At 38.4% G+C, this 12,970-nt stretch overlaps 1 protein-coding gene across 10 annotated transcripts in view; it reads left to right on the top strand.

Annotated features, from left to right (window-relative positions):
• Positions 1-12,970, top strand: part of Slc39a10 (solute carrier family 39 member 10) — a 130,070-nt gene that overhangs the window by 90,959 nt on the left and 26,141 nt on the right. For 8 of the 10 annotated variants that reach the window (XM_006974867.4, XM_076550406.1, XM_015993754.3 and 5 more), the window contains 2 exons: positions 4,131-5,155; positions 7,144-7,351. In XM_006974867.4, the coding sequence (XP_006974929.1) occupies positions 4,142-5,155; positions 7,144-7,351 (1,222 nt within the window). In that variant the 5' untranslated portion in view covers positions 4,131-4,141. Of the gene's footprint in view, positions 1-1,691; positions 1,799-4,130; positions 5,156-7,143; positions 7,352-12,970 lie in introns of those variants that run through there. The other 2 variants (XM_076550408.1, XM_076550404.1) reach the window with 2 other exon arrangements.

The following is a 12,970-nucleotide window of genomic DNA, read 5'->3' as shown; positions in this document are numbered from 1 at the left end:
TCAATGCTTATAAAATAGAGACAAAAGCCCTCACAGTTACTAATAAAAGTAATTAGTGTCTGCCCTGGGCTTTACAGGTTACTGACTGTTTGCTCAGACTTCTCTGATTTGACCATTAAAATGTCTAGCTGGGGGGCGGGGGGGAAAGCCTATGTGAAAAAAAATAGAAGGATTTTTAAAATTTCAATTCATTTTTTATTTTTTTATTTTGGACAGCCAGGCCAGGGAGCTTGTGGCTTTGATTAGCATGCCTCCTACCACACACACCTCTGCTCTTCTTCCTGTTGTCTTTGAGAAGCCAGCATCTTCTGCCAGGACATGGCCCCTCCTTTTCATGGGAGATTTCACTTTGATTCTAAAACACGCGACATTCCTTTTAAGCCGTGGTTGGTTGCTGTCTTGTAGATGGAGGTAGTCGGACACCCAGAGTTGTCAGCCTCCTGTCAATCCTTGTGCGACTTTTCTACACCGTCTGTGTGACACAGTCCTCAGTCTCGTGGTTTAGCCAACAGCCATTTATTATTGTCCTGCATCCCGAAGGCTAAACAAGTCTGACACCAGGCGACCACAGACACAGACTCTGGAAACGTTAAGGGGAAGCCTTAACTACTGCATTTCCTTTTCCTGCCTTCGTGGGGTTTCCAGTTTCTTGGTGGTCTGTAGCTTCTAGCCACATTACTATTTTAATATTTTTCAATGGTGACTCTATTAATGAGACTAGATAAGAAATTGAAATATTTGGATTAAAAATCAAAACTCAGTGTAGCTTTGCAATTAAATAAAATTTGTAGATTGGAAAATTTCTTAGCCCATGTCACATATAATCAACTTAATATATTCAGATAATTGTAACCTTCAGTTGACTATAGTATCTAGCTAGGGGTACTTGATAATTTATTGGTATAAATTGTTAGACCTCAAACTTTCACTAGTTTATATCAGACTCAGTAGGAAAACTAGATTAAAACATTGTTTGACCATAACCCAAGACTCTGACGTAGCAGGTCCGAGTAGGGTGTAACAACTCCGTAACTAGGGTACCCTAACTCTAAGACAATCTTGATGCTACAGATGCTGCTCCCACAATCACCCGGCTCCTTAACCACCGCGCAGGTGTGTGGTGTCAGGAAAACAGGGAACACTTGCATCCCGTTACCCTGTTAACATGTGTTAACTGTCTGTCAGATTGCTTCAGCTCATTTTCTCTCATCCTTTTTTCTGAAAGAAAGTGTGATGAAGTGGTTGAATACGAGTCCTTCTCACCGCTGATTCTCCTCTTCCTTTCCACAGAAGAGAACTGCTCCAAAGCGTAATCCTCCCTACTGGGTCTGGCTACACGTGTTAGTCCTAAAAAGGAAAGGTTTTTTTGTTTTGTGTTGGGTTTTGTTGGGTTTTAAATCACCTGTAAACGACATAGTATATATCTTTCTGCTCCCGTGGTAATCATCTTCTCCAGTCCGTGAGTTGCTTTTTAAAAAATAATAGTTTTATTAACTCTGAGCATTTCATACAATGCATTTTGATCATATTCACCCCCTTCCCAAGTTCCTCTCAGATCCATCCCTACCACCATATTTATGACTTGCTTCTTTGTTTTTCCCCCTTTATCTTTTTCAGAGATACCTTTTGAACGGAAATCCTTAATTTTAATTGAAGTAAATGACACTAGTTTTTCTTTTTCAGTGTTTTCTGCCTCCTGTCTTGAAGGTCTTAGTTTCTCAAGTAGCTTTTGGAGATCTGCACTTTGTAGTTACAGTGGTCAGTAGTCACATGTAACTATTGGGCACTTGAAATAATGGTTAGTCTGAGTTAAGTTGTGCTATACATCATATTGATGTAAAATACATGCATCAGTTCCAATACATAGTATTACACAGGATGTAAAGTACCCAGTTAACAAATTTCAGATGTGAATTAGCTAGAATGTAATAGGAAATTAGTTTCACATGTTTATTCTAGAAAAGTTCAAAATAACAGAACTGCTCATACTATATTTCTAGACTCTAGAAGTGTGCTGTTGGGTAGAACTTACCATCGTGATGATTGTGTTCTGTGTCTGCCCTGTCCAAGACCATGGCCCTCAGCTGCATGTGGAGGGATAACATTTTAAATGTGGCTCTGATAACTGAGAAGCTGATTTTTAAATTCCAATTTAATTCACTAGAATTTTTGTTCCTTTGGCATACTCCTTTTTCTTCATTTTTACATTTTTAATCTCTGTGTTTCTTTCTCTGTGTCTGTCTGCCTGTCTGCCCCTCCTCTCTCTCTCTCTGTGTGTTTGTGTGTGTGTGTGTGTGTGTGTGTGTGTGTGTGTGTGTGTGTGTGTGTGTGTACAAATGCCACGACATGCCTCTGGAAGTCAGAGGATAAACTTTCAAGAATGTGGGTTCCGGGGATCCAACTCGGGTTGTTGGCCTTGGCAGCAAGCACATTTATCCACCGAGCCATCTGGTTGACCCCCCTTTGGTCCGTTTTTGCACCAAATACCACACTGCCTCTAGGAACTAAGAGCACACATATTCCTGTTTGTTTTCTCCCTCAATCTTGTGATGGCCATTCTTGACCCATCTGTTTTCACATGAATATAAAATACAGCTCATTGCTTTTCACAAAATAACTTCCAGGGTTTTGATTGAGATTGTATTGGATAAATACTTTGTCTGTTCATAAACATAGTATAGGCATCTGTTTACTTAAGTCTTCAATTTTGTTCAATAATGTGACCCTTTTCTATGTAAAGGCCTTAGACATCACTTGTTAAATTTATTTCTAGCTATTTGTTTGCTGTTGGTAAAGGTATTAGTTACTAGTTAGATGCTCTAGTTTTTGTGCTATATAGAAATACGTTTGGCCGGGCGGTGGTGACGAATGCCTATAGTCCCAGCACTCAGGGAGGCAGAGGCAGCCTGATCTCTGAATTCCAGGCCAGCCTGGTCTACAGAGCGAGTTTCAGGACAGCCAGGGCTACACAGAGAAACCCTGTCTCGAGAAACAGAAACAAAAACAAACAAACAAAAAATACATTTGATTTTAAGTTATTCTTATGTCAAGCAATTGTAGAAAATTACTTACTCTCGGATTTTTATTGTATCCAATTCTAAGCATTGTAAGTAATGAGAATTTTTTCCTAATTTTTAAAAATTTTAATGAATTTTAAAAGATTTATTATGTGTGCCTGTCTCTGTGGGGATATTTATGTTTGTGTTCAGTTCCTCATGGAGGCCAGAAGAAGCCGTTAGATTTCTCTGGAGCAGAAGTCATATCTGGTTGTAAGCTGCCTGGTACCATAGCTGGGAACTGACCTGGGTCCTAGGCAAAAGCAGTGTATGTGTGTGTGTGTATGTATGTGTGTATATGTGTATGTATGTATGTGTGTATATGTGTATGTATGTATGTATGTATGTATATGTATATGTATGTATGTGTGTATGTATGTATGTGTGTATGCATGCATGTGTGTATGTATGTATATGTATGTATGTGTGTATATATGTGTGTGTATGTATGTATGTGTGTATACATGCATATATGTATGTATGTGTGTGTATGCATGCATGTATGTGTGTGTATGTATGTATGCATGATGTATGTAGGTATGTAGATGTGTGTGTATGTGTGTATGTATGTATGTATGTAGATGTGTGTGTATGTATGTATGTAGATGTGTGTATGTGTGTGTGTGTGTATGTATGTATGTATGTATGTATGTAATCTAACTGTTAAGCCATCTTTCTAGCCACCCAGTTCAGTTATCTTATGTCTTTCTATATTGCTGCTCTAACCAGGACCTCAGTTTACAGGAACCAGCAAACTTTATTTTACTTTTATTTTTAAAGGACCAGATTGAAAGTAAGTCAACAATAAAAATGTATATAGAGTCTTTGGTGTTTTCAAAGTAGTCAAAACAGTCCTCTGTCTTGAAAAGTTTGTATTAATTAAGAAGGGCTGTTCACTAATACAATTCAATAAAAGGGGCTGTTTTTCATAGAGGATATTGAAGCAAAGAGTGACCGTAGTCATGAAGGAAGTGGGATGAAATACTTGTCTCATGGGTTGGCAAATGTAAAGGAATGTTATTGTCTTGACTGCACCTGGGTGTGAACTAACCCTGTCTTTTTACGTCCCTTTAGGAGAAATAGAAATGAAGGTGCATATACACACGAAATTCTGCCTCATTTGTTTGCTGACATTCATTTTCCATCACTGCAACCACTGCCATGAAGACCATGACCATGGCCCTGAGGAATTCCACAGACACCACCGTGGGATGACAGAGTCGGAGTCAAGCAAATTTTCAGTGCAGGATGCTGAAAATGAAAAAAAGTACTATATTGAGAAACTTTTTGACCGTTACGGTGAAAATGGAAGGTTATCATTTTTTGGTCTGGAGAAACTTTTAACAAACTTGGGCCTTGGAGAGATCAAAGTCGTTGAGATTAATCATGAGGACCTTGGCCATGATCATGTTTCTCACTTAGACATTCTGGCAGTTCAAGAGGGAAAGCATTTTCATTCCCACAGCCACCAGCATTTCCACAATCACTTAAGTCCAGAAAACCATACCACTACCAGTGTAACAGCAAAAAGAAACCACAGATGTGATCCAGAAAAAGAGGCAGCTGAAATACCCATCAAATCTGATGATAAACACCTGCATGACCACAATCATCGTTTACATCATCGCCATCGTCTACATCATCACCTAGATCATAACACGACTCGGCGTGTCCATAATGATTCTATCACTCACAGTGAGCATGGGGAGCCTGGTCACGGGCCTTCGACAGAGACCAATAAAACACAAGAACAATCTGAAGTCAAGTCATTGAAGGTCAGGAGGAAGGAAAAAGGGAAGAGAAAAAAAGAAAACTCTGAGGTTAACACACCAGGTTTCCTCCCCAATCATGATCACAGTGAACAATATGAGCATAATCGGGTTCACAAACTTGACCGTGTACATAGCCCAGGTCATCCCCATGTACATCTTCCAGAGCGCGATGGTCATGATCTTGGTCACGGACACCAAGATCTTGATCCTAATAATGAAGGTGAACTTCGACACACTAGAAAGCGAGAGGCACCGCATGTTAAAAAAAGTGCAATTTATTCCACTCCCAGCCACAAAGACCATAATGAAGATGACCGCCAACATGAAGTAGGTATAAAATACACAGTGGTGTCTGGTGGTTACTTGGTAGTTGTGGAAAAGTTTAGTTTAGGATAAGGAGTATGTATGTATACTTGTGGAACATCAGATAACAGTTCTAAGCAGTAAGGAATCAGAATCAGTGTTGGAAATTTTTAATCACAGTGTTATTTATTCTCAAATTTGGATACCTCAAGTCTAAATATTTAAGTGTTGTTTGAAAATATATTCTTTAGTTCATTTTACTAAGTTGTTTCATGAATTCTGACTCTAGTAACAGTTGTCACTGTTAATACTATGACTGCTTTTTAAATATTTGAACATTAAAACATGTTTGCTCATGTTCAACCTGAGTTTTCCGGAAATAGGTAGAACAGTTTGTGTTGCATAATTATCAATTTATTGAAATAAATTAATGTTTGCCAGTGTTTTAGCTTCTAAGTTTCTGTGCATGCATTGGGCTGCTTCTCTCTTTTTCTTTATGATAGGGCTATTGTGACACCAGTCTTTACTGAGGCGCTTGACAGACCCATGTGAATCTGAAAATATGTAATGGAAAAAAATCCCAGTACTCCTGGAATGGTCTCGTTTTTCTCCCAAATCTTCAGGCTGTGGGAGGCTTTTTGCTATTGATTGTTTCCTCCTTGTTTTTTTTTAAAGTGGACTTCTTTTTTTTTGTTATATGTATACCAATACTACTTTTTATTCTGATTTCTAGCAATCTCATTAACATTTAGAGAAGTTTGTTGACTTTATATGTTTATATCAATGGTAAGCAGCACCATCAGATAAGGGGAGTTGGCCTGTTCTGTTGATGTCACTACTTTTGAGATTAATGTGCATCTGAGTAGATTGATTGTAGTTCTTTCCTGGCTACCTCAGCAGACACTTGTTTCCAGCAGTTATAAACAGCAGTTTTTACAATAAAATATATTAAAATTTTAATGAGATTTTAAAGTGTACATTTATTATTGTGGATAAGGCCTCGGTGCCCTCCCTAGATGATAACATGTTGTATTCTCATATTTACTGTGTGTATCAGACCCAACAGGTCTCCATGCTGTTGTGCTCACAGATCTGATGCCCTGACACCCTGGTATTTTGAAAATGTTTTGGGCATTGAGTAGGCTAGTACCTCACAGTTACTAAGACCTGAGAGTAGGTTTTGATTTTGTGTGCCGTGGTTATTTTGAACTATTAAAAAGATGAAGTACTTAGACAGTATGTCAGTAAAGAAGTATGCAACCAGACTGGGTAGACGGAAGAGGAAAAGGAAAGGTCCGGTTCCTTACCTTAATATAAGACATTAATTTTTACTTTATGATAGATCCAAACTTGTGTAATTGTGTTCTGCTTTGTTTTTAACATGTCAGTGGATAAATCTTTTTTTTTTCTTTGTACTGAGATTAAACCTAAGACCTTGCAGTGAGGGACATCCCCAGTCGCTCCCTTTTTCATCTCTGTTTCCCTCTAGTGCACACCAGCACATCAGACTGGACTGGTGGTTGTCTGTCTGGTGTGTGTGTGGGGAGGGGGGCAGCATTTTAATGGATTGCTGTTACTATTTTGCTGTTGTGATGATCAAACCTATTGAGCTAAAGTGTGCCTCAGCATTCAATATAACATTGTCCTAGAATGCCTTTGGCAGGGAAAAATGTCTGTGTTGATGGATTTTTGAGTCACTGATACTGCAGTTTGGTAAGGAAGAGCCCTTCTGATCCTATACGAATCTTTGGGGACATGGCTGACTAATTATCTTTCATGTGTTGGACTAGAAAAATGACTAGGATCTCTAGAAAGTCTTGAGTAATCTAGTTGAATATATTCCTATTTTAAATCTTTACATAAATTCCTGTGGAAAGAATGATTCTTCGGGATCTGTATCACAATTATTTTCAAGTGATATCTAGAATGTCTTAATTGTACAATAGTTTATTTTCTGCATAATAGTCTTAAAACTTGCTTAGATTCAATTTGTTTCATCCATTTCCTTGCAGTGTTTGAACGTCACCCAGTTGTTAAAACACTATGGTCTTGGTGCCGACTCTCCCATTTCACCTGATCTGTTTACATACCTTTGTCCTGCGTTGCTGTATCAGATCGACAGCAGACTTTGTATTGAGCATTTTGACAAACTTTTAGTTGAAGATTTAAATAAGGATAAAGCCCTGGTTCCTGAAGATAAGGCAAATATAGGGGCATCAGGTAAGAGACTTTTCTTTCTTCCTTGAGATAGTATGTATACTGTCACTTAAATTATAGGTTAGTTAAAAAGAAATACTAAATGGTTGCTTTCATTTTAGTGTCAGATTTAATGTTCTAATCAGATTTAGATATGCATATAAAATATTGGGTGAGAGAAGAGGCTGATTATGTTTTTATTTTTATTCTTCTGGCCTGGCCGTATAGAGGAGTATTTTTTGTGGACAGAGAAGAACAAGATTAAAAAGGAAATAGAAATCTTTTTGACAAGCACCTATACATCATGGGACCTCTAAAGTTATTTTGTGTTACAATTATTTAATCTTTTGCATGAGTAGGGCTTTGTGAACACAAAGGTGATTGGATTTTAAAGAAGTAAAATGGGAAGCTAGAAGCTAAACAGTGGGAATGTCTCTGACATGCCACGTAGTTGGGATATCAACTTCCTCCTGGTTACTTCCTCCAAGTTCTGAAGGGGTGAAACCAATCCTGTTTGCAGACTGCTCCTAGGCTGGTTGGTTGGTTGTTTTCCCATCATATCCGGGTGGCCGGATAGCTCCCCTGTGATGGTCACAGGACTTCGCTCCTAGCATTGAAAACTCGGCTACCTGACAGTTTGTAACTCTCAAGGATCTGGAATCCAGCATCATTCTTTTCATAGAATTTAGAACTTATTTCCCTCTAACAATCTTCTCTCCCCCCCTCTTCTCTTGTATAATCAGGAGTCAATTGTCTACATTTTCTAACTCCAAGGCACTCTATTATAACCTTTGCTTATATTCATCTTGTTTGTTTGATTGTTAAATAGCTTCATTACCTTCTTACCTATGTTCTTACCCCTTGCAAGGCATTTCTGGCACTTAATCTCGATTTATTTTCTAAAATGTAAGTGAGATCCTCCGGCATAGAAGTTGTTTGTTTTCAACATTACATTAATAATTTAGTTTATTTACTTTGTAAGCATATATTGCAGGCAAGCTTCTAAACTAAACTCATTTACTCCTCCCAGCAGTCTTAGAAGGCAGCATGTCAGGTAGTGGGTAGTTGTGCTGGGGTTCAACCTGCATAATTCAGACATTTTGGTATTTATATGCCAAATGTCTTATATGCTTTTTATTTCCCACTAAATTTCAGCAATAATTCTGAGAGAGAAATTTTGTGGTTGATTCTTTAGTTTTAATTTTTCATGTGTGGTTTTGTTTTCTTTTTAGGTAGAATCCAAGGCAGAGAGAAGTTAAGTAACTTGCCCACGATTTGCAGACTTAACTAGTGACAGCCCCCAAACGTTGAGGGTTGTCTGATAAAACGTGGGGCAGCTCATCCCTGTACCACTGCCTTCTGAAGTGAGCTGAAGCCTGCATTCCTCCATGGTGTTTGCCCTGTCTTTACACTAGTTGATACTTTGCATCACATCCCCGGTACATTTCCTTTTTTCTCATGCACACTGTCCCGTGCCCGGTGGTGTCAAGGTCAGAGCCCCCTGCTTTGCTGATCTGTAGGCTGTCTGTACCTCCCACTTACTCCCTACTCTTGCCTCTCAGTCTCTCACATTCTTTTTTCTCAACTTAATAAGCTTAGCACACAACTGATGATGTCACTTTTCTTCAGAGTTTCAGCTCAGACATTAGACATTTTGTCCTAATTTACCATTCAGCAGCAGCTTACCCAAGTTCCCTGTTGACACATCTACATGTGTCCCTAATAGCAGAGATTTGGGAAGATCTTGTTGTTTTCCAAGACAGGGTCTCTCTGTGTAGCCCTGGCTGTCCTGGAACTCACTTTGTAGACCAGGGTGGCATTGAACTCACAGAGACCCACCTGCCTCTGCCTCCTGTGTGCTGGGATTAAAGGTGTGCAATTTAGATAAATGTTTTTGTTTGGCCTCAGTTACTTAAAGGTAATGACTAGCAGTCTCCTCTCTACACATAGTAAATAGAGCTTTGGATAAGAAACAAGCATTCATGTTGATTTAATGAATAGGTTATTATTAGTCTAGAAGTTCTCTGTTGTATTTTAGGAAGATATTTATTGAAAATTAACATTGAAGTTAATTAATTTGTCCTTTTTCTTGACTTCATGCTTATTGTTCTTTGTAGATGAGAGACCATCTCTCTTACTGCCACAAAAAGGGAATTCGAGATTAAGCTTAATTGGAAATAAAATGTACTTTTTCTTATAGGGAGAAATGGAACCTAACAAGATTGTTTCATTTGAAGTTAAAACCAGTAATGTTTTCATTTTGAAGGATTCTAAAAAAAAAATTCCAATTCTTTGTTTTCATGCCGGTGGTGAATTAGGACTTTTAATTAGTGTTGTCTATAATGTAATACTGCCATAATCCATATATTGAAATAAAGCTGTTGATAGGTATGCAACTAGTAATACTAGAAGTTAACAGCTTATTTAATTCAAAAGCCTTAGAGGAAATTGTGCTTGTTTTGAAAACAAATATGTTACAACTAGTGAATATTGATTAGTTGTTTGCAGGTGGTTTTTAGCATTGTCAGAAATGCAGCTTGAATTAATTATGTTCTGATAGATGTTAATAATTGTTAGAGAGAATGCCCTGCTAGTAATTATTTTTAATGACTGCTGCACCATTAAGAAAGGTTAACTTGTTTTATATATATCTCCCATAGTGACTCAACTACTACCTCATTAACTTTGTTCAAAGACTGCTGTAAACCAAATACCCTGAATAGTGTGCATGGTAGAAATCATTTGTTTCACAAGATTGGCTCATTTAGTCATAGAGTTGACCCTCGCTTAATTACCAAGGGGGGTCGTGAAGAGGCTGCTAAGCATTTTCTGCCAATTAAAATGCTGAAGCAGTGTAGAAAACTGCCATCTTGCACATGCTTTGCACCAAGTTAATTAGAAAGTTTCCACAGATGAGCGCTTCTTTTTAAAAGAATGCATTTTCTCTCCTGGTAATGAGAAAAGGAGTTGGTGAATAACTAAGCTTGAAGACCTTTAACGTTTCAAGCAACCTAATTTGCGGAAGAAGTGAAGCTTGCTTCAGACACTTAGCACTTTTTATTACATATGGTATCTTGGGTACAAATAAAGAAAACATTAGCTAGTTGTATTTAATAGTTTGCATATTGCTTGCTAGGTATCAGTTTTCTAAAGGGTACCTTTCTAGCTGTGTTTTACACCAAATAAATTGTGATTAGAAAAGCACAACTATTTGGTTAGAAATTGAAAAAAAAATATATCCATTGCTTTTTTCCCTGGTGTATTTAAAAAATTAGGAGCTTATGTAAACTAAAAATCAGTGAACAACCTGGAAAGGTATTTCTAAATACAGAATATTCAAAACAGCTTCACACTTCTGGGTCAAAGAATTGTTATTTTTTTTATGAAAAAAGATTAGTAACTTGCTAGGAGAATGGATACGCAAATTTATAGTAGCAGAGAACTGAGATGTTTTGAAAAGTTTAAAGTAAACAATTGAAAAAGGACGTTTATCCTGTGCACATAGACAGGAGTGGTCGAGCTGGTTCTGAATGAAATGGTTGTCATGGCATAGTTGTTACCTGTGGGAGATGTCTGGATGGTTCTGAGTTTTTATGTATTTAATGTTTGTGGGAATTTTGCCTGCATGTATTTCTGTGCACCATGTCTGTGCCTTGTGCCCTCAGAGGCCAGAAGAGGGCATCAGATCCCCTGGAACTGCAGTTACAGATGGATGTGAATCACCTTGTTGGTGCTGGGAATTGAACCCAAGTCCTCTGCAAGAGCAAGTGCTTTTAACCACTGAGCCATCTGTCCAGCTCCATGACTTACTTTATTATTTTTTAGGACTGGCACAAATAGGTGATAATTCATGGTAGATAAATTATTAACCTTACTGCCCGTGTCTGGTGACCTCAAAGAAAGTATGAGTGCTTTGAGATAATTTTATGCAATACAATGTTGTCTTCATCTTTATCACAATTAGCTCAAATTTGGAACTGTCATTTGGATTAACTGTTACCATTTCTTCTTACTTTCAGGCAAAATTATCCTCAATTTGTCTTGCTTATCTTTTTTTTGTGAAGCCTCCTTTAGTAAGAAAAGCACAAGTGATACATAAAATTTAGCCAAGCATTCTCTGAAAGCACCACGTTTTTCCGAGGGAAACAGAGTCAGGCCTGGTTAGGTGTCTTGTTACCATCCCACCTGTCACCAGTTATTACCAGCCCTGCCTATCTACCCCCTGGGTTCTTGTGCTCCTGAGGCAAGTCCCTAGACCCCGTGACATTCTAAAATTGCTATTTTTTTTATTATTATTTTATTTTATTTTAAAATACTATTCAGTTTTACATAACAGCCACAGATTCCCTTGTTCTCCCCTTTCCCCCCAGCCCACTCCCCATTCCCACCTCCTACAGAGCAAGGCCTCCCCTGAGGACTTAGATCGATTGCTAATTTTATGTTAGATGTTTTACCACATGTTTTAAAAGTTAAACCAATAAAATGGGAACATTTTTCTTCCATTTTTGTGTTAGAGTAAAATATAACAACAGTTTGATTTAGTTATTATTAAGTGTACAGTTCACTGGTATTAAGTAGACTCCTAAAAATACAGCTACAGTAACTATCTCTCTAACTCTTCACCTTGCAGAACTGAAACTCTCTTCTCATTAAGCAGTAGTTTCCCATTCGTCTCAACTTCCAGCCTCTAAAACTATTGTCTGTATTTCACTAAATTCTGCGACCGAGTAGTAAAGCCAGACAGAGCACAAACAGATTAGAGCCCAGTGTTCTTATAAACACCCAGGTGAAAATTCTCAACAATGGGTCAGAGACTGATGAGAAATCTGCTGATCTTCCTACTGAGGAGCCCTTGCGTATGATGGATGAGTTGTTTCGCTTGTGACTTTTCAAGTTCCTCCTTATTTTTTCAGGGGTTGAGTACAGTGGGCCTTGGTGTGGATCTCTTCAGGTCTGTCTTCAAGTTGAACTCGCTTCTTTCTTTGAGTTTTCTATCCGTGCCTTCTGTCACGTTTGTGATGTTCTAGTCATGCTTCTTCTTCACGTGCTCATGCTGTTCCTTCCTCTTCCCGGAACTCCGTGTCCATGTCAGTCATGGCGACAGCAGCCCAGAGGCACCTTGGCGCTGTGCTTGCTTTATTCCTGTTTTTGTTTTTTTTTCTGTTCCCCAGCTCAGCTGCCTCCTCAGACCTGCTTTTGAGTCCTTCTAGTGGATTTCAATTTCATTGATTATATTTCACTGGCTTCAGAGTTCCCTTTGTATTTTATTTAGGTTTTCTGGCTCTTTTGTTTATATATTGTTTTGTTGATTGCCTACACATAGAACCTGCAGAGTTTATTGTTGTTTGTTTTAAGCGTCCTTAAGATAGCTGTTTTAAAGAGGATGTGCTGTCAGGCTTTTCTTCCCTAGGGCGATTTCTGTTGATTTGTGTGTGTCTCCTACTGTCCTGTGCACCTTACTCTTCTGTTTACTCGTATGTTCTGAATTCTGGTACATTCGATGATGTGACCATGTGACGCGAGTGATGTGGTAACTCTGGAAGTCAGATTAGTCTCCTTCTCCAGGGTTGCTACTTTTCATTGTTTTGTTCTGAATTTGCTATGTGGTGGCTCTGCACCCCACATCAACTTTTGGGGCTTTTC

The sequence above is a fragment of the Peromyscus maniculatus genome, chromosome 13 (genome assembly GCF_049852395.1).
Source record: "Peromyscus maniculatus bairdii isolate BWxNUB_F1_BW_parent chromosome 13, HU_Pman_BW_mat_3.1, whole genome shotgun sequence".
In the NCBI taxonomy this organism is placed as follows: Eukaryota; Metazoa; Chordata; class Mammalia; order Rodentia; family Cricetidae; genus Peromyscus; species Peromyscus maniculatus.
Note: the sequence above shows the minus strand (reverse complement) of the source record. Positions and strands in the feature narration are given on the sequence as shown.